This window comes from Microcebus murinus, chromosome 4, assembly GCF_040939455.1.
Source record: "Microcebus murinus isolate Inina chromosome 4, M.murinus_Inina_mat1.0, whole genome shotgun sequence".
NCBI lineage: Eukaryota > Metazoa > Chordata > Mammalia > Primates > Cheirogaleidae > Microcebus > Microcebus murinus.
Window position 1 is genome coordinate 7,248,815 of NC_134107.1, and position 20,926 is coordinate 7,269,740.

Below are 20,926 nucleotides of genomic sequence, written 5' to 3' on the forward strand. Positions count from 1 at the left end.
GCCCGCGCCGACACGCGCGTGGCAAGGACAGTGCGGGGCTTGCGCCTCCAAACGCACAGCCCCGCGCAGCCACGGGGGCGGCACTGCCCAGGCGACGACGCACAAGCCTACAGTATCCCTCGGGTTGGATTCAACTACTAGCCAGGTTCCCCCAGTAAAGCCACGACAGGTGGCGGAGGCCTGATTCGACCTCAGACTACCTGGCTCCGCCCCAGTCTGGCCGGGACCTCAGGCCGGGCCCGGACCGCACTAAGAGAGGACCCCAGGAGGCTTTCCGGCCATCGAGCACCAGGCAGGCAAGAAACTGCCCGGCCCTCCCTGCTCGCGCCTCTTTGTGCGGAGGACACCCGCTCGGGAGCGTTAGGGGACCGGCCCCGGGCCCGGGCGAGTCGGCGGCGCTGCAGGGAGGCGCTCGGGGCGTTTTAGCCTCGATTCCTGGCACCGAGAGCCGGGTCGCGGTCTCCGACGAGTTCCCGCCCCCGGGGCCCCGAGTCCAGGGAGGAGCGGGAGCCGCAGGTCCCCCCTGGAAAACTGAGGTCAGGGGACGCTGGGGCGAAACCCCAAAAGGGAGAGGGGTCGGGGCTGTGCGTTGCGGGGAGATCCCTGGTGCTCCGTCCCTGACGCCCCGGGCGCGGGGACCTAGCGAGCCCCGTCCGCGGGACGGGGGGGGGGGGGGGGGGGGGGGGGGCTGGTCCCTGCGCGAGCGCGGCCTGTGGACAAAAGGCCAAGGCCACCGGGGCCGGTCCCCGCGCCACCCCGTAGCGCCTGGGGGCGGGAGCCGGCCGGCACGAGAGGCTCCCCTCGGCACGCCTATTGGCTGGAGCCGACGCCCATCTGGGCCCCGGGGCCAGACCATTGGCCAGTGGGGGCGGGGTTCGCAGAGCCCCAATGAATGGGGGAGCCGGAAGCAGGAAGTGAGTTTGCGAACAGAGCAGCTGCTGGAGGTGAGGCGCGGCGCCCGGGTCTGGGGGGGTCACAGTGTGTCATCTCCGGGGACCAAGGCGAGGCTGGACTGAGCGCAAAATCATTTCCTTTCTGCCCACTCTCCAGTGCCCCTTCCAAATTGATCCCAGCGTCGAGGCCAAGGAGCGCTCCGGGCAGCAAAGAGTTAACACCCCTTTCAGAACCCGGGGGACTGAGCTATTGGGGCAGAGCCTCCGGAGTCAGGGGAAAGGCTGGAAACTCATTCCCAGCCAGGAGGGGGGGTGTGGAGAATGCCGTGGGTTGGGAGACCCTCGAATCCCAACCGGGCAGTAAGACCTTCGGTTAAGTTGCTTGGCCTCTCCAAGCCTCAATTTCCCCATCCGTAAAATGGGTTTTCTTCCAGCTCTGAACTTCTGTGGCTTCCCTGGCCGAGCACGCGGAGAGGGCAGGAGAATGAAGAGCTCAGGAAAAGGCAGTTAGAGGGATGAGAATGGGACAGACCCCGGGAGCAGTGAGGGAGGAAAGGAGTGCAAGGAAGATCATGTATTGCTGTGGGTACATTCCTCCAGGGTGACCTCGTCTAATTAGCGCACACACTTGGTGAAGTTGGGGTTATTGTCATCGCCTTTTTATAGAGGAGGAAGCGGCAGAAAAGTGAAGCAATTGACTTGATTTTTAGAAGTCTGGTGGAGTTGGGATTAGAACCTGGGTCTTCCAGCTGTCAGCCAGGCACTTTGTCCCTGTGAACACAATGAGGGGTGTTGAATAATTCTGAACAGGGAAGCTAGGACATCAGAGAAGGAGGAGGGGACACACGGAGGGGCCTGGGCTAAGAGTCTAGAGATGAGGGTCTCTGCTGCTGAGCCCTCCATCGTGTGACTAGGCCAGTCTCGTAACCTCTCTGAGCCTCAGTTTCCCCATCTGTAGTACTAAGTAGTTGGATTCAGTCTTTAAGGTTGAGGGGCTACTTCCAAATATTGCCCGGCAATGTATTTTGGAATTCCCGGGTGGGTCACCTTACCACCCTTCTCTGAGTCTCAGTGAGCACATCTGGTGAATGGGTATAATAGCATTCCCTTCGGCATGGGCTTTGGGAGGATCAAATGAGATTGTAAGAGCTCAGAGCCGGAGTGCAGTTGATGTGTAGTAAATGATGGTAGTGATGGTTCCCAGCAGAGCCCATGGCGGACACCCAGTACATCCTGCCCAATGACATCGGCGTATCTAGCCTGGACTGCCGTGAGGCCTTCCGCCTGCTGTCACCCACAGAGCGCCTGTATGCCCACCACCTGTCCCGGGCCGCCTGGTACGGAGGCCTGGCTGTGCTGCTGCAGACCTCCCCCGAGGCCCCCTACATCTACGCTCTGCTCAGCCGCCTCTTCCGCGCCCAGGACCCCGACCAGCTGCGCCAGCATGCCCTGGCCGAGGGCCTTACCGAGGACGAGTATCAGGTCAGTTCTCTCAGGCCAACCCACGTTTCCCGAGTTGCTTCTGGGTGTGAGGAGGGACCAGGATGCGGGGGCACAAAAGTCTCTGTCTCTTCAAGGGAGTAGGTGTGGGGTTAGAACAAAGGTTACAAATTCAGGAACCTCCCCTCCTGGAGCCGCAGTCTTCTCATTTGCAAAGCACGCACATGGGCTGTCTGTACCTGTCAGCGGTGTGACGACCCACTTAGGACAGAGCCTGGCTCGAAGGTAAATGCTGGCTGCTGAGATGATGACAACAGAAACAGCAGTGAAGATTCAGAGAAGGCAGAGGAAGGAGTTCAGGGTAGGAATCAGGAGGTCTGAGTTCTGGACCATTTCTTGACTGGGTTGTGTGTCCTTGGGCAGAATGTTCTGTCTGTCCTCTGTTTTTTTGTTTGTTTGTTTGTTTTTGTTTTTTCTTCGTCTGTGGATGTATTGGGGCAAAGTGATACATGAATTCTGAGTGCAGTGCAGCAATGCGGAAAGCCGCAAAACAAAACACAAAGATAACTCATTCTCAGTGCCCTCCCCGGAAGTTAACTGCTTAGACCGGTATGATATGTGATATGTCCAGCCCTTCCAGTCCCCTTTTGGGTGTCACAGGCCAATACGTGCACACAAGTGTGTGTCAGTTCCTTGTTTGCTCTTTTACCTGAACGAGGTCATGTTCTCCTGTGTCTTGCTTTTTTCACTGAATGCTATGTCTTGGAGAACTTCCATGGGGCACGTATAAATCTACCTCATTCCTTTTACCGGCTGTGAAGCATTCCACAGCAGTGTGTGCTGTAATCAACTTAATCTTTCTTCCATTGCTAGGCATTTAGGTTGTTCTTGTTTTTCTTATCAGCGGCGCCATGGTGACCATACTTGCACACGTATGTAATATCTTTTCCTAGAAGTAGAAAACACTTTGGGTCACAGGTTCTATGCCTTGACTCATTCCGTTAAATCATCTTCTGAAAAAGCTTTGCCAGGTTATATTCCCACCAAGAACATATGAGAGTGTAGCCTGTTTTGTCTGTGTGTGAAATAAAGGGACTGTATTGCTTATCTCCGAGCTGAGGTGCTGTTTCTTCTTCTTCTTCTTCTTCTTTTTTTTTTTTTGAGACAGAGTCTCGCTTTGTTGCCCAGGCAAGAGTGAGTGCCGTGGTGTCAGCCTAGCTCACAGCAACCTCAAACTCCTGGGCTTAAGCGATCCTCCTGCCTCAGCCTCCCGAGTAGCTGGGACTACAGGCATGCACCACCATGCCTGGCTAATTTTTCTATATATATTAGTTGGCCAATTAATTTCTTTCTAGTTGTAGTAGAGACGGGGGTCTCGCTCTTGCTCAGGCTGGTTTTGAACTCTTGACCTCGAGCAATCCGCCCGTCTCGGCCTCCCAGAGTGCTAGGATTACAGGCGTGAGCCACCGCGCCCGGCCTGTTTCTTCTACCTCTTTCGAATTTTAGGTAATCATTTCCCATCTTGAGACCTTGTTTTATTCATTGAAAGAGCTAATCTCTGTGGAAACATTTATGAATAGAAAGGTGCTACCCAAGCATTACTATTTTCAGGGTGAATCTTAGGTTTGCAAGTAGCCAACTCAAATTGGCTTAAACGAAAAAGAATTACTGGCTCACGTAATTTGCAAGCCCAGGGGCCGAGCAGGCTTCAGGCGTGACTGGCGTCAGGGTTAGTGCCACCTTGGGGTGCAGTCTTCATCTCCCAGCTTGGCCTTCTCTCCTCATCCTCCAGGGGTCCAGGCCTGCCCATCTCTAGTGTAAGGCGGAGGCTCTTTGCCAACGGGAAGTTGCGGGGGGAGAGCTCTCACTGGGCAGCTGGAGCAGTAGGCCCATCCTTAGAGCCGGGGAAGGTGATTTCTCAGACTGGCCAAGCCGGCCTACGTGCCCGCCCCTGCAGCTGGGGGAAGGAAGATCGAGGTCTTGTTAACAGAGGAAGGGAGGCAGGATTTGGGGCCAGCAAAAGCCAGAGTAGATGGATGATTGACGTCCAGCTCTACCGTTTGATGCATCCGAGGCCAGCTGCCTGATAGGTTGGGGCCTTCGAGAGGAGACAGCGTTAGAACTGGGCCTTAAGGGACATAGGCCCCAGGCGGCTGCAGGGGTGCCGGGGGTAGGAGGAGCAAGGCCGGTGAGCGCTTGGGTGGTGTGCTTCGGAACTGCCGGGAAGACCAGTTGGCTGGACAATGGGGTGTGAAAATTGGTCTCTGAAAGTAAACTGGGGCCAGATGGGGCTGGCTTGGCCAGTCTGAGCAATCACCTTCCCTGTCTACAGGATGGGCATACAGCTCAAGCTGCCTAGTAAGAGCTTCCTGGGATCTGGGTCCCGCATCCAGATTTCCCAGCCTCACCTGTACTGCTGTTCCCATCTCAGGAGGAGACGTCCCTGGGGTAGGGGGCACTGTGCTCCCCAGGTCTCTGACGCCCACCTCCCCCCCTCAGGCGTTCCTGGTCTATGCTGCGGGCGTCTACTCCAACATGGGCAACTACAAGTCCTTCGGTGACACCAAGTTTGTTCCCAACCTGCCCAAGGTGAGCTGAGGGTGGGTGGGGAAGGTGGGAAATAGGGGGCTGGTGGGTGGGGGTGCGGAATGCAGTAGGCGAAGCCTCAGCCGGAGTCAGGGGTCCTGAGCAGAGCCTTGACCCTGTCACTGCCCTGCTGCGTGACCGTGGGTGTCACCCAGCCTCACGCATAGGAGGAAAAGCGCAGCTCTTCCTGACTGTGCTGATCCGCAGGTCGAACAGGGGTGGAACATGGAAATGTTCTGGGAACTTCTAGGCACTGCAAAAACAGAGCCTGTTGGCCACCACGGGGAACCGTGGAGAAGGCCTAGCAGGGCGCCCTCCCGGGGATCCGGACGCGGCTCTCACCCCGTGGCTTCTGACGTTAGCGTGCACTGGGCCCCCATGGTCTTACTGAAATGCCAACGCCCAGTCTGATTAAGCGCATCTGCGGGGAGGGGGAGACCCGGGCTCGACGTTTCTCAGGTTCAGCCGGTCCTGCTCCGTGGACCACACTCTGAGCCACGGGAGAGCTCAGGCGTGGGTGGGGAGGCCTTGGAGGGCAGGTTTGCGGCGTGACCGGGCCGGTGCCCTCCCTGGCCCTGCAGGAGAAGCTGGAGCGTGTGATTCTGGGGAGCGAGGCCGCTCGGCGGCACCCCGAGGAGGTCAGGGGCCTGTGGCAGACGTGCGGGGAGCTCATGTTCTCTCTGGAGCCGAGGCTGCGACACCTTGGGCTGGGGACGGAGGTGAGGCCCCCAGTGGCGGGGCAGTGGAGGGCGGGAAGGGCACCTGCTGGGGAGGCAGCGGGCCCCGGGCGGGTGTGTGGTCTGTGAGGTGGGAGCAGGTCGGTGGACGCTTTCCCACGGTCCTCCCGGATCCGACGCTGTGTGCGGAAGGAGGGAAAAGGAGAAGGGGTGGAGGTGCGTGGAGGAGGGGTCCCAGGCTTCCCAACCCTGGAGGCCGCTTGGGCCGTGTGGGGTGAGGGCCGGGGCGGGCCGGACGGGCGGGCCGGCCAGGGAGAGGCCGCAGCAGAGCAGCAGGAAGGCTGGAGGTGCGGATCTTGCTGTCTGTTTTACACTTTCCCCTGCAGAGAGATGGAGGGGGACGGGGCGGAGGCTGCTCAGAGGAGGAGCCGGAAGCCTGGGAAGGGACTTGCCGGCCGTCCCTGCAGGCCCCCCAACCCTGGCAACTCCTCTCTTCCCCAACAGGGAGTCACCACCTATTTCTCTGGAAATTGTACCATGGAAGATGCCAAACTGGCTCAAGACTTTCTGGACTCACAGGTGTGGGGCCCGGGGAACTTGGGAGGTGGTTTAATGGTCCTCGTCCTCCCAGCCCCTCGTCCCCGGTGACAGCGCCTGGGCCTCAGCTCGGGCCCAGAGACACGGCTTCTCGGGTCCGTGAGGCGGAAAAGACTTGGATTCTTGTGTAAGAGGCTGGCCGGGGCAGACAGGGGAGATGTCCCACCCCACACGTGTGAGGGATGGAGCCCCCCCCCAGGCTGTAGAGCCTGAGGACAGCCTCAGGACAGGGTGAGGCCGAGCGTCCAGCTGGGCTCTGGGGTCTGTGTGTCCCCTGGAAGTCCCTGCTCAGCCCAGCGTGTGACCGGTTTCCGTGTCTGTGAAGCCGTGCCGCCTCTGGCAGCCTTGGGTGAGCCGAGGTCACGTGGTACCTGGCGCAGTTGAGTCGGTGCTTAGTAAAATCTAGCTCTCAACGTGTGGAGCAGAGCGGGAGCAGATGCTCCCGCTCTGTCCCCTCCCAGCCAACGCTATCCCCGTTCTTTCCTAGAACCTCAGTGCCTACAACACAAGGCTCTTCAAGGAGGTCGACCGGGAAGGGAAGGCCCGCTACGACGTGCGGCTGGCTTCCGTGCTCTGTGCAGGTGCGCGAGGCCCAGCGGCCACTCCTCCCGCCCCTGTGCTCCCACCTAGGCATTCCTGGACCCGGTGGCCAGGCCACCAGCCCCGCCACTCCAGCAGGAAGAGAGGGTGCTCTCCCTGGAGTTTCTGCGTGAGGCCCAGGTGGCTGCGGGGCTCTGGTTTCTGCCCGTCGGTCTCATGTTTATCTGTGAACCAGTTCCCGAGGGCAGGCAAGGGACACGTCTCTGATTGGCTCAACCTGGTGTCACGCCTCCCCCAGCGCCAGGGATGAGGGCGGCCCAGACCACCTGGCCTGGGGGTCGGGGGATGCGTTCTCAAAGGGAAGCTGGGTGAGGGGGAGTGGACATGGTATGGACAGAAATGTCCAGGCCCTGTGGCTCTCGGCCACCTGGCCCTTCTTTCCCCACCCACAAGCTCCCTGCCCGCCCCAGCCTCGCATCCCCCGAGACCGCCTTTTCAGTCTCCACTCCAGCTGAGAATGGCTGCAGTGCTCCTGTCCCTTGCAGGCCTTCACAGGGTCTAGTTGCATGGGGCCCCCTGCCACCCATGTTCCCCTGGCCTGCTCCCCACATCCTCTGGGCCGTGCATGGATGCTGCTTCTCCAGGACCTTCCTGTTCCCCATAACTGAGCCGTGCCCCTCTCCCTCCCTTCGGCACGCTCAGCACCTCCCTGCCCACCAGCTCCCTGGGACGGGGAGCGGGGTGTCTCGGGCATCCTTGTCTCATGCATGTCAGCACTTAGTGGATGCTCAGCTCCTCAGTGTGTGAGTAAAGATGTGCGGAAACGAGAACAGCGCCCCAGGTGGGAGGGGGACGGCTTAGGGCTCGGCAGGCAGTTAGTTTGGTGTGAATCGGAAGAAGGGCGAGGGTCACACAGAAGGTGAGAGGTTAGGAGTGTGGCTCAAGCCAGGCTGCCCGAGTGGATCCATTGTCTATTGCTGTGGAACAAATGCCCCTAAAATTTAGTGCCGCAAAACTGCCTTCTCATGTTCCCGGACTCTGGGGGTCAGGAAGGTGGACGGAGCAGAGCAGGAGCGGCTGGCCCCGTGATGATGTATGGGCCTCCGAGGTCATCTGCAGACTCACTCGGCACGCAGGTGCCAGCTGTCAGCGGGGCTGTCAACCAAGATGCCTCACGGTGGCTGGGTGCCAAGAGTGAGCGTCCCAAGAGAGCCAGGCGGAAGCTGGCCCGCGTCTCGTGACCTAGCCTTGGCACTCACGTGGCATCGCTTCTGCTGTGGTCAGACAGGAAATACCATGGCTGTCATTTTTGTTTTGGAGACAGGGTCTCACTCTGTCACCCAGGCCGGAGCTGGAGTACAGTATTGTCATCACAGCTCATTGCAGCCTCAAACTCATGGGTTTCAGTGGTTCTCCTGCTACAGCCTCCCAAGTAGCTGGGACTACAGGTGCACCCCACCATACACAGCTAATTTTTTTTGTAGAGACAGGGTCTCACTATGTTGCTTAGTCTGGTCTTGAATCCCTGGTCTCAAGCAATCTTCCTGCCTCGGCCTCCAAAAGTACTGGGATTATAGGCGTGAGCCACCATGCCTGGCTGTGGCTGTGGCTGTCTTTTTTATTTACATTTTTTACATAGTCTATAGGTATCTTTTTATTGATCAGAGACAACAGGCAAGATGCAACAGTGTGTCAGTATCCCATTGCTTCTCTAACAAATTACCGTGAATTTATTCTGTTGCAGTTGCGAAGGTTCAAAGTCTAAAATCAAGGTCAGCCGGGCTGCGTCCCTTCTGGAGTCTCGGGGAATCTGTTTCCTCACCTTTTCTGTCTTCTAGAAGACTGCCTGCACTCCTGGGCTCTGGCCCCTTCCTCACTCCATCCAACAGCTTTCTTCTGTTGTCCCGTCCCTGCCTCCCCAGTGACCCTCTTGTCGCCTTGTGAGGACCACTGTGACTACATCCTGGGTGTGGCTGTCTTTCTTAAGTCCAGGCTGCCACTCACCAGCCATGGGCCTCTTGGTGCCTTAGTTTCCCCATCTGTGAAATGGAGAGAATAAGTTCTCCTCCCCACAGGGCTGGTGTGAGGCTTAAATGCATGAACACACATAAAGCACTTAGAACACTGCATGTGACTTGACACGTATTTTTTTGAAGATGAGCGCGTCTGCTAATTTCTGTTGGCAGTGGGAGCCATTGAAGATCTTAGAGCGAAAGAGTGCCGTGGCGGAAAGTCTGCTGAGGTGTCTCAGGCTGGCCTTTCCCCCGCGTGATTCCTCTCTCCTCAGAGCCTGCCCTGGACTCCGAAGTGACTTCCAAGCTGAAGAGCTACGAATTCCGGGGTAGCCATTTCCAGGTGACCCGCGGGGACTATGCGCCCATCCTGCAGAAGGTGGTGGAGCAGCTGGAGAAAGCCAAGGTAGGGCCGGTGGGGGCCTTGGGGTGCAGGTTCGGGACCCCCGGGCAGCCAAGGAGGGGATGGGGATGGGTGGGCGGCCCGAGGCTGAGCGGCCCCGCCCCACCCCCAGGCATACGCAGCCAACAGCCACCAGGAGCAGATGCTGGCCCAGTATGTGGAGAGCTTCACCCAGGGCTCCGTCGAGGCCCACAAGAGGGGCTCCCGCTTCTGGATCCAGGACAAGGGCCCCATCGTGGAGAGGTGAGGGCCGGCCTCGCCCCGTACTGCCCTCCCGCCGCCCCTGCTCCACCTCTGCCCTTCTCTCCGCAGCTACATCGGGTTCATCGAGAGCTACCGCGACCCCTTTGGCTCCCGGGGAGAGTTTGAAGGTAACCGCTGGGTGGGGTTGGGGGGTCAGGTTCATACCCCAGCGTCCCTGAGGGTTCTCCCCCACCCTCGGCTCAGCGATGACAGCAGCAGCCGTGGTGAAGATTGTTTCCCATGCACCAGGCGCCGCTCTGTGCAGAGCTCACCTGTTCAGTCGTTCACACGCCATCCTCCCGTGAGGATTTTCACCCTCACCTGACAGACGTGGGAACTGGGGCACAATTGGCAGGTGGCCGGGCCCAGGCACCTGGCTCTGAGCCACTTTGCTGTGCTGCCTGTGGTGTCTGGTCAGGGCCCAGGCTCCAGGCGGACGTGTGTTCCAAGCCCGGCTTTGCCACTCACCGGCTGTGTGGCCTCGGGCCGATCACCCAGCCCGTGCGCACGCGTGAGAGAACACGTGCAGACTGCCGCACCCGGTGGCAGGGGGCAAGGGGACGTTGTGGCTGTGAGCCCGACTCGGTGCTGTCATTCTGGGCTGGAGGCAGGCTGCCCCGGCCCCCACGCCCCACGGGACCCACTGTGTAGGGCAGAGCATCCAGCCCGAGGATGCAGTCATGGCTCTGCCCGCCCTCATCCTCCCCGGTCCCAGGACGTGGGATGAGCGTCCACCTGCTGAAGCCAGAGAGCTCAGCCTGCGAGGAGGGAGGGGAGCACGACGCCTCTGGCCCCCGCGGGTGTGAGCCCCTGGACTCAGGCCTGGGGGCCTGGGGGGCAGACTGTTTTCCTGCCAGGTCCTCATCTGGTAGGGCCCAGGTCTGGGTCACTGCTGTCCCCAGCAGCCAGCACAGGGTCCTTGCACACAGCAGGCGTTCAGTGCGTGCGTGATGGCTAGAGGGTTGGGTGGATGGAGTGGGAGCCCTCCCAGAACCCGGCCGAGCCACAGCCCCTCGCTGCCCTGCAGGCTTCGTGGCCATGGTGAACAAAGCCATGAGCGCCAAGTTCGAGCGGCTCGTGGGCAGTGCGGAGCAGCTGCTGAAGGAGCTGCCCTGGCCCTCAGCCTTCGAGAAGGACAAGTTCCTCACGCCCGACTTCACCTCCCTGGATGTCCTCACCTTCGCTGGCTCCGGCATCCCGGCCGGCATCAACATCCCCAACTGTGAGTGTCCCCGGCCCAGCCCGCGATCCCCTCCCTCTCCACACACGGACCTTGGCCACAGACTGCCCTCCCTGCTCTACTCGCCGGCCCCACCTGTTCCTCTTGTCTGTGACCCTTGACCTTTGCCCCTTCTCCCTGGTCCCTCCCTGCCTTCTCCTCCAGACGACGACTTGCGGCAGACAGAAGGCTTTAAGAATGTGTCGCTGGGGAACGTGCTGGCCGTGGCCTACACCACGCCGCGTGAGAAGCTCACCTTCTTGGAGGAGGACGACAAGGTGGGCGCCGGCAGCCGGGGGTTGGGGCTGGGCCTCACCTGTCCCCGTGGACCGGGGAGGGCAGGCGGCCCAGAGCAGCAGAGTGGAAGCACAGCTCTGGTCCTGGCCCTGCCACTCCTGGGCCGTGTGACCAAGTGCTGCTTTGAAGGCACTTCACCGGTCACACAGTGGAAGTGTCCCTCCCTCCTGGGTTACCAGGAGGGGGAGATGGGCTGCGTGGGGCCAGAGCACAGGCAGCTTCATGTGCACCTCGGCGGGCCCTCGGCCCGGGCAGGGCAGGGAAAGCCGGCGGGCTGTGTGGCTGGCGTGCCGTGGACAGCGTGGGTCTCTGCTTGTCCTGGCAGGACCTGTACCTGCGGTGGAAGGGGCCGTCCTTCGACGTGCAGGTCGGGCTGCACGAGCTGCTGGGCCATGGCAGCGGCAAACTCTTCGTGCAGGTGAGACGGCAGCGGCCAGCCCTGGGGCCCACGGGAGCCGCCTCTGCAGCGAGGCCCACAGTCCCCTCCCTGACGACTGCCCTGCCCAGGGCCAGGTGGCTCCAGTCTCTGCCCTTAAGGGCTTTGGGTTTGGTGGGAAAATGGCCCCCTAAGCAGGGAAGACCCTGCCTTGCCCTCCCCTCAGATGTTCCAGGAGTTCAGATAACTGGGTGGGTATCAAGGGACCTCTGGGACAGTCCAGCAGCTGTCCCTGCACCAGGAGGGATTGCTCAGCTCAGGTGTGACTACAGCAGCCCTGGGGACAAGGGTTGGGTAGGGCCATCTGTGGACGTTCCCTGTCCTGAGGCCGCAGTGCTGTCTGTCTTTGCATGGCTGTTCCCTGGAGCTGGACCTTTCCAGGTATCTTAAGGAGCCACTTCTGCCCAGAGCAGCCTTTCCTGCCAGCTGGCCAGAGTGGCTGGAGCCCCCCACACGCACTCAGGGAACGTGCAAAGGCAGACAGCCTTTCTGGCAGGCTGGGAAAAGCTTGTGTGGCCCCCCAGAGTGGAGATGACAAGAGGTGGGACGTGGCAGGGACCATCAGAGCGCAGGGTGCTGGTGGGGCTGCTCCCACGGTGGGCGCCTTCTGGAGTTAGGAAGATGCCGATGGGGCAGCAGCCTGGCCCAGAGCCTTGCCCGGGCTCAGTCCAGCCTGTGGCCGCTGACAAGTCAGTTCCCCTCCCTGAGCCTCAGTTGGCCCATCTGTTGAGTGGGGTTTATGATTTCTGAAAGGAATAAAAGTGAAGGTGGACGATGAGCCCCGGCACTCAGTAGGCCATCAGCACTCAGGCATTAGTGTCGAGAGATAGGGCACATGCGGGCTGTGCGCTCTAATTCCAGTTCGGGGCTCTTAGTCTCTGAGCCTCAGTTCCCCCATCTTTGAAGTGGGGTCGTCATAGCACCTTTCTTGGAGGGTGGTTGTGAGGATTAAATGGATGGTGCTTGGTATGTGGTGGGACAGAGGGGGTGACAGGAGCCTCGACTGGCAGCACCGGGAGATGGGCTGGGCCACGGGGGAGGGGCAGCTGGGCTCTCTGGCCCATCCACTGGGGTCTGGGGACACCAGGTCTGGGTCTTCACACGACAGGCAGGTCCCTCCCCCGTCTGGCCCTCAGCGTCCCTCTCTGTGCCGTGGGGTAGGCGGCTCTGGTTCTCCCCTCCCGAGGGCTCTGAGGAGGCAGCGGGTGTCGCAGGACTCGGGTTTGGAGGCGCCCGTATGTGGACGGAGGCAGCAGCCACTCCTGCCGCCCAGCCCTCCTCCCTGAGCCACTCCTCGGCCGTGGAGCTGGGGCTGAAAGTGAGACCAGCCCGTCCCTCACTTCCGCTGTGTCCGCAGGATGAGAAGGGAGCGTTCAACTTTGACCAGGAGACCGTGATTAACCCAGAGACGGGGGAGCGGGTGAGGGCAGCGTTGGCGGAGCCCCGGGGTGCTGGAGGAGGGCGGGCACGTGTGGGGTTGCAGCCACCCCTAAGCCTGGTTTCTGGGCCTCCACTCCCAGATTCAGAGCTGGTACCAGAGTGGGGAGACCTGGGACAGCAAGTTCAGCAACATCGCCTCCAGCTACGAAGAGTGCCGGGCCGAGAGCGTGGGCCTCTACCTCTGCCTCCACCCGCAAGTCCTGGAGTACGGGCGGCAGGCCGGAGGGGTGGGAGGGGTGGGTGCTGGCCGGGAGAGCAGGGCAGCCTCTGACCATCCCTTTCACCTGCCCCTCCTTCCCCCAGGATCTTTGGCATTGAGGGGGCTGACGCAGAAGACGTGATCTACGTGAACTGGCTCAACATGGTTCGGGCTGGGCTGCTGGCCCTGGAGTTCTACACCCCTGAGGTCTCCAGCTGGAGACAGGTGGGGCTGGGGGAGCCCCCAGGAGGTGGGAGGGAGCCTGCAGTGGGCGCCAAGATCAGGACTCTGGGGTGCAGGGATCACCCTCACCTTGTAGGTGCCTTACCTACAAGGCAGGTGAACTGGGTTTAATCCCAGGCTCCACGGTTCAGGCAGCAAGTCACATCACCCTTGTGAGCCTCAGAGTCCCTGCCTGGGAAATGGGAGTCGTGATCTCTCCCCGGCCTCCTTCCAGGGAGAGTCAGATGAGATGATTTTACTACTACGAGCAGCTGACTCACTCTGCCACACACAGTTCTAAGCCCCTTCCGTTAATTAGCTTTTGTCTCTAGCATCAGCCCCAGGAGGTAGGTATTGTCATTATCCTGGTTTTAGAGATGAGGAAATCGAAGCACAAAGAGATTAAGTAACTTGCTGCCGAGTGGCAGAGCCAGGATTCAAACCCAGGCAGTCTGCCTCCAGAGCCAGCAGGCTTCAGGCTCTGTTATGATATATCCTTTGGAAATAGGGTAAGCAGTAGGATTTTTTTTTTTTTTTTGAGACAGTGTCTTGCTGTGTTGCCCAGGCTAGAGTGCAGTGGTGCAATCATAGCTCACTGCAGCCTTTAACTCCTGGGCTCAGATCCTCCTGCCTCAGCCTCCTGAGTGGCTAGGACTACAGGCATGCGCCACCATACCTGGCTAACTTTTTTGTTTTTATTTTTGTAGAGATGGTATGTTACTGTGTTGCCCAGGCTGGTGTCAAACTCCTGGCCTCAAGCAGTCCCCCTGCCTTGGCCTCCCAAAATGCTGGGATTTCAGGCCAGCAGTAGAACATTGTTTACAAAATCAAATAAGGAGGCAATGCTGTGTCATTAAAAAAACACATGTTTCGGAGCGCAGAATCTTGGGTCTGAATCCCGGCTCTTCCTCTACCAGCTGTGTGACCCTGACGAAGTCACATCAGCATTCTGGGCCTGTTCTGTTGTCTGTAAACGGGAGACAATGCTGCCTACCTGGTCCCACTGTTGAACACAAACAAGACTGTGGGGGAGAAAGTGCTTGGGGTCCTTGGGTATGGCTGCTGTCCTCGGGGGGCGCCTGGAGCAGCCCGGGTGATGAGGAGGAGCACAGGGCCCCGGGTCCTGCCTTGAAATGGCCTCGCTGTCCCCCAAGGCAGCCTGCCCACCCTGTGAGCCAAGGAGGGAGAAAGCAGTTGAGAAAAGAGGAACAGGCAGAAAAGGACAAGGTGCGAACGAGAGAGACGTGATAACAATTGACATTAACGGGCACCCGCTGCACATCAGGGCGTGGGCCAGGCTTCGGACACAGGCTACCAACGACCCCTTTCCCCTGCTGCAGGCCCACATGCAGGCCCGATTTGTGATCCTAAGGGTCTTGCTGGAGGCTGGCGAGGGACTCGTGGCCGTCACTCCCACCACAGGCTCCGACGGGCGCCCCGATGCCCGAGTCCGCCTTGACCGCAGCAAGATCCGGTCCGTGGGCAGGCCCGCCCTGGAGCGGTTTCTACGGAGACTGCAGGTAAGCAGGGGCATCTCGCTGTGGAGGGCACCTGCGCACCTCTGCCCTGTCTCCCTACCCGGTGAACACTTCCTCATAGCCTCCTGGTCAGTTTGTTCATTCGTTCATTCATTCATCAAGTCTTTACGCCGAGCGTTGCTGTGTGCCGGGCACTGAGACTAGGCTGTGAGCAGTTCCTTAGGCTGTCGTGAGGGAAGGTGGACAGTAAACACATAAGCAGTCAGGGCGTGAGATAACTTCAGATCGTGAGAAGAGCTGGAAAGGCAATGAAAGTGCGTGATGTGGTGGTGAGTATGATTGGAGGGGCAAGGAAGGTCTGTCTTAGTGTGGGTAATCCTCCTTCTTGGAGGAGGTGTCAGTTGAGCTGGAATTTGAGCGCCAAGGAAGAACCAGCTGTGACAACGTCTGAGCGCAGAAGCGGCAGCAAGTGCAAGGGCCAGTCTTGGGATCAGAATGAGCTTGGGGGGTTTGAGGGACAGAAGGAGGCCTGGAGCGTGGTGAGTGAAGGAGGGAAAGGATGGTGGGTAGTGCCGCCCTGGCTTCCCTCTCGTGCAGGGATGCTGAGAGCCAGGAGACTTTCGGGCTTCTGGTGCCAGTGCTGACTGCCTGGGTAATCGAGGCGACACAGTCCATCTCTCTGGGCACCTCTTTTCTCACCTGTCAGTGGGTTGCACCTACGAGGATTAGATGAAACATTGCACATACAGAACCGAGCAGACTGAATGTCGTGTTATCTCAGCCGGAACAACAGGAGACCCAGACGTTTGTGGTCCAGGGACCGGCAACACTGGCCCCCCCAGAGCAGGTTAGAAATGCAGGTTCCCAGGCCCCGTTCCAGCCCTCGGGATTAGCATCTCCGAGGGCCAGGCCTCAGGGACCTGCATGTCTGTTGGCCCTCTAGGCGATCCTGATGCCAGCAAAGGTGAGAACCACTGATGAGCCACTCTCTAGAGTGCAGACCTTCCGGTAGCACAGGGTCCTGCCAGCTTTTTCTACCTACAGAAGCCCCAGCCTTTAAGTCACAAGTTAAATCACAAATCATGAATCATAAATCACAGTATCTCTTTGTGATTTTATGCCCACTTGTCTCCAGAAGGATTTATGGCATTTTTTCCATAAAAGATATTTGTCCATTAAAGTAGCTTAGAGATTAAAAATCATCAGATGCAAAGCAATGTGGTATCTTGGATTGGATCCTGGAATAGAAAAGGAAAAGGGCATTAGTAGGAAAACTAGTGAAATCCAAATAAAGTATAGAGTTTAGCTAATGGTAATGTACCCACTGTGTCAGAATTAACAACAGGTGACGCTGGGCAGGGGGCATGTGGAAACTCTCCCTACCATCTTTGCAACTTTTCTGCAAATCCGAAATTATTCCAAAATGAAGTTTATTAATAATAATAACAAATCATTAGATGGAGGAATCAAACCTACTAACTGCTAGGCCAACACGGAACTGCAGCTGAGCGAGCACTAAATTAGCACAGAGCTTTCCAGCAGCCCTTTCTGGAGACTGAGCCAGCCAGGTGTCTGTGCAGGCGGAATCATTCCACATGGTGGGCGGTCCCTCAGCAGTAGTTTTACAGAGAACGTGGAATATGAAATAATTCTTGGTGCGGCTGTTTCTTGAATTAGCCACCAGGGAAAGCCCAGGTCCACAACAGTGAGACGCCAAGCAGGGAGGGCTTCAGCCTGGGGGACAGAGTGAAACCCTGTCTCTAAAAAAATTTTTAAAAACATATGAAAAGAGCGTAATGGGAATACCTACCTTGTCTGCACATCAAATGAGACAATCAAATGAGAAACAGCTTCAATTTAGCGTGCATTTCCTACGTGCTAAGCATTCGATCTGCATTTCTCACTCATTCAGCACAATAACACTGAGAGCAAATACTGTTCCCATTTGGAGAGGACAGCTCAGAGTGGTTTAGTTGCTTGTCTGAGGTTACACAGCCTGTAAGTGAGTTAAGCATTTTACAGACTCTCTCAGTCTGCTTTGTGCTACTGTAACAAAATACTTGAGACTGGACAATTTATAAAGGATAGAAATTTATTCCTCACAGTTCTGGAGCCTGGGAAGACTGAAATCAAGGTGCTGGCAGGTTCGGTTGTCTGGTGAGGGCTGCTGTGTTCTTGGGAGGGGAGGGGCGCCGTGTCCCCACATGGCAGAAGGCCAAAGGGCAAGAGGGCAAACATGGCTTGAAGCCTCTTTTATGACGGCCTTAGTCCCATTCACAAGGGAAGAGCCGTTTTGCACGGCCAAATCACCCCTTAAAGGCCCCACCTCTTAATATTAATATCATCACATTAGCCATTAAGTTTTGTGTTTTTTTTTTTTTAGACACAGTGTCACTCTGTTGTCTGGGCTAGAGTGCCGTGGCATCAGCCTAGCTCACAGCAACCTCAAACTCCTGGTCTCAAGCGACCCTGCTGCCTCAGCCTCCCGAGTAGCTGGGACTACAGGCATGTACCACCATGCCCGGCTAATTTTTTCTATATATGTATTAGTTGGCCAATTAATTTCTTTCTATTTTTAGTAGAGATGGGGTCTTGCTCTTGCTCAGGCTGGTCTCGAACTCCTGACCTTGAGCGATCTGCCCTCCTCGGCCTCCCAGAGTGCTAGGATTACAGGCGTGAGCTACCGCCCCTGGCCTATCCATTAAGTGTTAACAGCCGAATTTTGGCGAGGACACATTCAAACCATAGCACAGACCACCCAGGGCCGTGTGGACACAGGCTGAGTGCCCCTCCTAGACTTTTCCTCCCTCCCTCCCACAGGTGCTCAAGTCCACGGGGGATGTGGCCGGAGGGCGGGCGCTGTACGAGGGGTATGCAGCTGTCACGGACGCGCCCCCCGAGTGCTTCCTCACCCTCAGGGACACGGTGCTGCTGCGCAAGGAATCTCGGAAGCTCATCGTTCAGCCCAACACTCGCCTCGAAGGTAATGGACGTCTGTGCCCCTTTGATGGGGGCCGCAGGGCCTATGGCAACGCAAAGGACCCCCTGGGGCTCACAGAAGGCTGCCTGGCATGGCCCCTCCCTCCCCCGCGCCCCCTCGCTCCCCGCCAGGGTCCTTTCCATGCCAAACCTCAGGCCAAAACCTTGGCATCTACCACTGCACACACACGCGTGCGCACACACACAGCACACACAGTGCACGCGCACACAGCGCACACAGGGCCGTGCAGGGTGTAAGACAGCAACGGAAGGTTTGCGGAAAGCCAGTGGAGCAGGGGCTAGCGGAACAGACTTAGGGGAGGCCAGGCCTGGCACCAGAGAGCCAGACCTGTAGGTCCCCAGGCTCAAGGTCAAGTCAGGCAGGGAGCTGGGACCCAGCAGGCCTAGTGGAGCCCAGAGAACAAGGCTACTCGGCCACGTGCAGGATGCAGATCAACAGCTGGTTGTCCCTCTTCCTTCTCAAGTGACGATTCCATTTCCACAAGGCCCCACCCTATCTGCATGGTGCGTGCACTTTTTGTATTAAACCCCTTGGGGTCCCAGCACCTCACTGCATTCACGTTCTTCTCACCCCTTGACTCATCCTTCCTGTCACTTGAGGCACCCACTTGGTGCCATGGAGTGGTTAGAGCACCAGCTTCACAACTGTCCTTGGCCTTGGCTTAGTCACTTCACCCTTCTAGGCTTTGGTGTCTTCATTCATAAAGCCAGCATCATTGCCTGCTGATACTGCAGTGAGCCTGAAGTACTTCCCTGATGTTCCAAGTGCTTTCCGTAGGCTAACCTTTTAAATCCTCACAGTAACCCAGTGAGGTAGGAATTTTTTGTTATCCCCATTTTACAGATAAGGAAACTGAGGCACAAAGTAATTTGTACAAGGCTTATTGCTTTTTACTGGAGGAGCCAGGAGCCACATTAAGAGCATTTGCTGCTCACTTCCATATGTTATGAGCAGGTGTGAGGGTTAAATAGAATAAATAACGTCTATAAAAGTTTCTACCAGTTATTGGTGAGGGATAAGCATGTATTAAGAGGCTCATTCCAAACTCTACCAGGCCACGCAGAGGCTTCCTGGGATTTGGCCCAGCCCCTGCTGGCCTCTTCTCTGGCTCCCTGCACTCCCGGCACCGGCCCTTCCATTCCTCCAACCTCCTGAGCTCCCCGCACCCTGCAGCCTTTGCAAGGCAGCGCCCTCTGCCTGGCTCCATCTCGCCCCGGACCTTCCCTTCGCCTGAGAAGAACCTGGTTCTTCACGTCATTGGGGTCGCTGTTAAATGGCAACTCAGAAGTCTTCAAGAGGCTGCCCCCGACCTCTTGACCTGAAGTGACCCCTTCGGTCCCTCTCTGTTCTGTCACCCAACTTCATTTTCTTTCTGCGCCCATCACGCTCACCCATGTTGTCGGTCTCATCTCCGAGACCGACATAGCCCAGCACCAAGCACACGGCCTGGCACGCTGGAGCCGTGCGAATCGTGCCAGCCACGTGGATAGTATCATCAGTTGTTTTGATGTGTGCAGCCCTGTGCCAGCCACTGGGGATCCACTGCCCTCAAGTAGTTGACAGGTCATTCAGAGGATAAGACTTGGAGATAAATAATCATACAAAAGAAGTGTTAATGAGTGCCTGAAAGACACGAACAGTGCTCTGAACACTTAGAGTAGAGAAGATCACATCCACCTCCAGAAGAATCTGGGAAGGTTCTGGGAAAGAAGTGGTGTTTAAAGTAGAGCTGAAGAACAGATTGTATTTTCAAAAAAAAATGATGATGATGATGATGGCTAACTTTTGAGGACTTTCATATGCCGGGTGCTGAGTAAAAACTGTCCATGGATTAACTCCCAACAACCCAATGAGGAATGATCGTTATCCCCATTCTTCAGCTAGAAAATGAGACACAGAGGGTCTGTGTATTTGCCTGAGGTTACACAGCTAGTAGGTGGCAGAGCCAGAACTTAAACTCCAGCTGTCTGAATCCAGAGCCTGTGCTCTTCGATACTATACGCCTGGCAGCGCCATGGAGCATGACGAGGCGCCGCGAGAGGGTAGAGCAATTGAAGTGTGTTCGAGGGGAGTGCTTCCCATGAGTATTTAGGGGACCGCTGGAGCAGCCCCATTTAACAGATGAGTAAATAGGCTCAGAGACACTGATCCTGGTGGTAGCTAGCAATTGTTGAGCGCCCACTCAACGCGTTATTGTGTGTAATCAGTTCCTTTACAGATGTAGAAACTTAGGCTTAGAGAAGTTGGGATTTGCCCAAGGTCCCACAGGAGACAGATGAAGCGATTGCTGGACTGCAAGGTCCAGGAGGCCGTGGACTGTATCTCTTTGACCTAGCGTGGCACTTGGTGTAAATCTTTGAATCAGTGAAAGCAGAAATTCATTTAGTCCTCCTCCTGTAGTATTTCCTTCCTCAGGGTCGTAGTCACGATTAAACTAGATCATTAACCTAAAACATTGAGCGCAGTTTTTGACACAAGATAAGAGCTCAGTAAGAACTAGCTCCTCCTGAGATTATGATTGTTATAACTATCATTATGGTTCTTCTTCCCTATTCCCCTTCCCTGCTGCTCTTTTCTCTCCGTCTCCTCCCCAGGCTCGGAAGTACAGCTTTTGGAATACGAGGCCTCGGCTGCTGGCCTCATCCGATCCTTCTCCGAGCGCTTCCCAGAGGATGGGCCCAAGTTGGAGGAGGTCCTCACCCAGCTGGCCACGGCTGATGCCCGGTTCTGGAGAGGCCCCAGTGAGGCCACACTAGGCCAGGCTTGAGGAAGATTTGTGTGGCCCCTCCCCCCACTCCATCAGGCCAGGTCACAAGTGGCCCTCCATTTGGGGGTGTGTATTTAGGGGCTGGGGGAGGAGCAGGAGCTCGGACCTTGGTGCTACCTCAGCTGAGGGTGGTGACACTAACCCCTGCCATTTGTCAGCACTTTCCAATTTACCAAGTGCTTCCTCTCTGTTATCTCGTTTGACCTGCGCTGCCGTCTGTGGAGTGGGCAAGACCGGGCTCACTCTCCTGTTTCCCAGATGAGGAAATAACAGTTCTGAAGAAGTGACTTGTCTAGATCCTGCAGGTGGTATGTGACAGAACCAGGGCTCAAAACATTCTCACCAAATCCAATGCTCCTCACATGTTACTTTTATAGCCAGAAAAATAAATATTAGAAACTACCGATGTCTTTGCCACACGTGTGATTCCTCCTTCCTTGCCTTTTTGTCTTATTTCTCATTTGCTCCCGGCAGGG

General features: G+C 57.3%; 1 protein-coding gene across 2 annotated transcripts; it reads left to right on the forward strand.

Moving 5' to 3' along the window:
* The first annotated feature begins 880 nt into the window (after window positions 1-880).
* Window positions 881-20,856, forward strand: DPP3 (dipeptidyl peptidase 3). Of its 2 annotated transcripts, none has more exons than XM_076001648.1 (18): window positions 881-944; window positions 2,098-2,375; window positions 4,833-4,922; window positions 5,501-5,638; window positions 6,101-6,175; window positions 6,681-6,774; window positions 9,021-9,151; window positions 9,261-9,391; window positions 9,461-9,519; window positions 10,419-10,613; window positions 10,776-10,888; window positions 11,233-11,325; window positions 12,701-12,763; window positions 12,864-12,988; window positions 13,087-13,207; window positions 14,545-14,724; window positions 17,503-17,665; window positions 20,278-20,856. In XM_076001648.1, exons 1-18 carry the CDS (start codon window positions 893-895, stop codon window positions 20,448-20,450), a joined length of 2,274 nt encoding a protein of 757 aa, XP_075857763.1. In that variant the 5' UTR covers window positions 881-892; the 3' UTR covers window positions 20,451-20,856. The 2 variants fall into 2 exon arrangements, with proteins under 2 accessions (XP_075857763.1, XP_075857764.1); XM_076001649.1 differs by having other exon boundaries at window positions 2,101-2,375.
* Window positions 20,857-20,926: the final 70 nt, after the last annotated feature.

Excerpts from the sequence above, each read along its gene's own strand:
- DPP3 (XM_076001648.1), top strand. The coding sequence starts at position 893 with ATGGGGGAGCCGGAAGCAGGAAGTGAGTTTGCGAACAGAGCAGCTGCT. Across the intron at positions 945-2,097 it reads GAACAGAGCAGCTGCTGGAG|CAGAGCCCATGGCGGACACC; the intron begins GTGAGGCGCGGC and ends GATGGTTCCCAG. Across the intron at positions 13,208-14,544 it reads AGGTCTCCAGCTGGAGACAG|GCCCACATGCAGGCCCGATT; the intron begins GTGGGGCTGGGG and ends CCCCTGCTGCAG.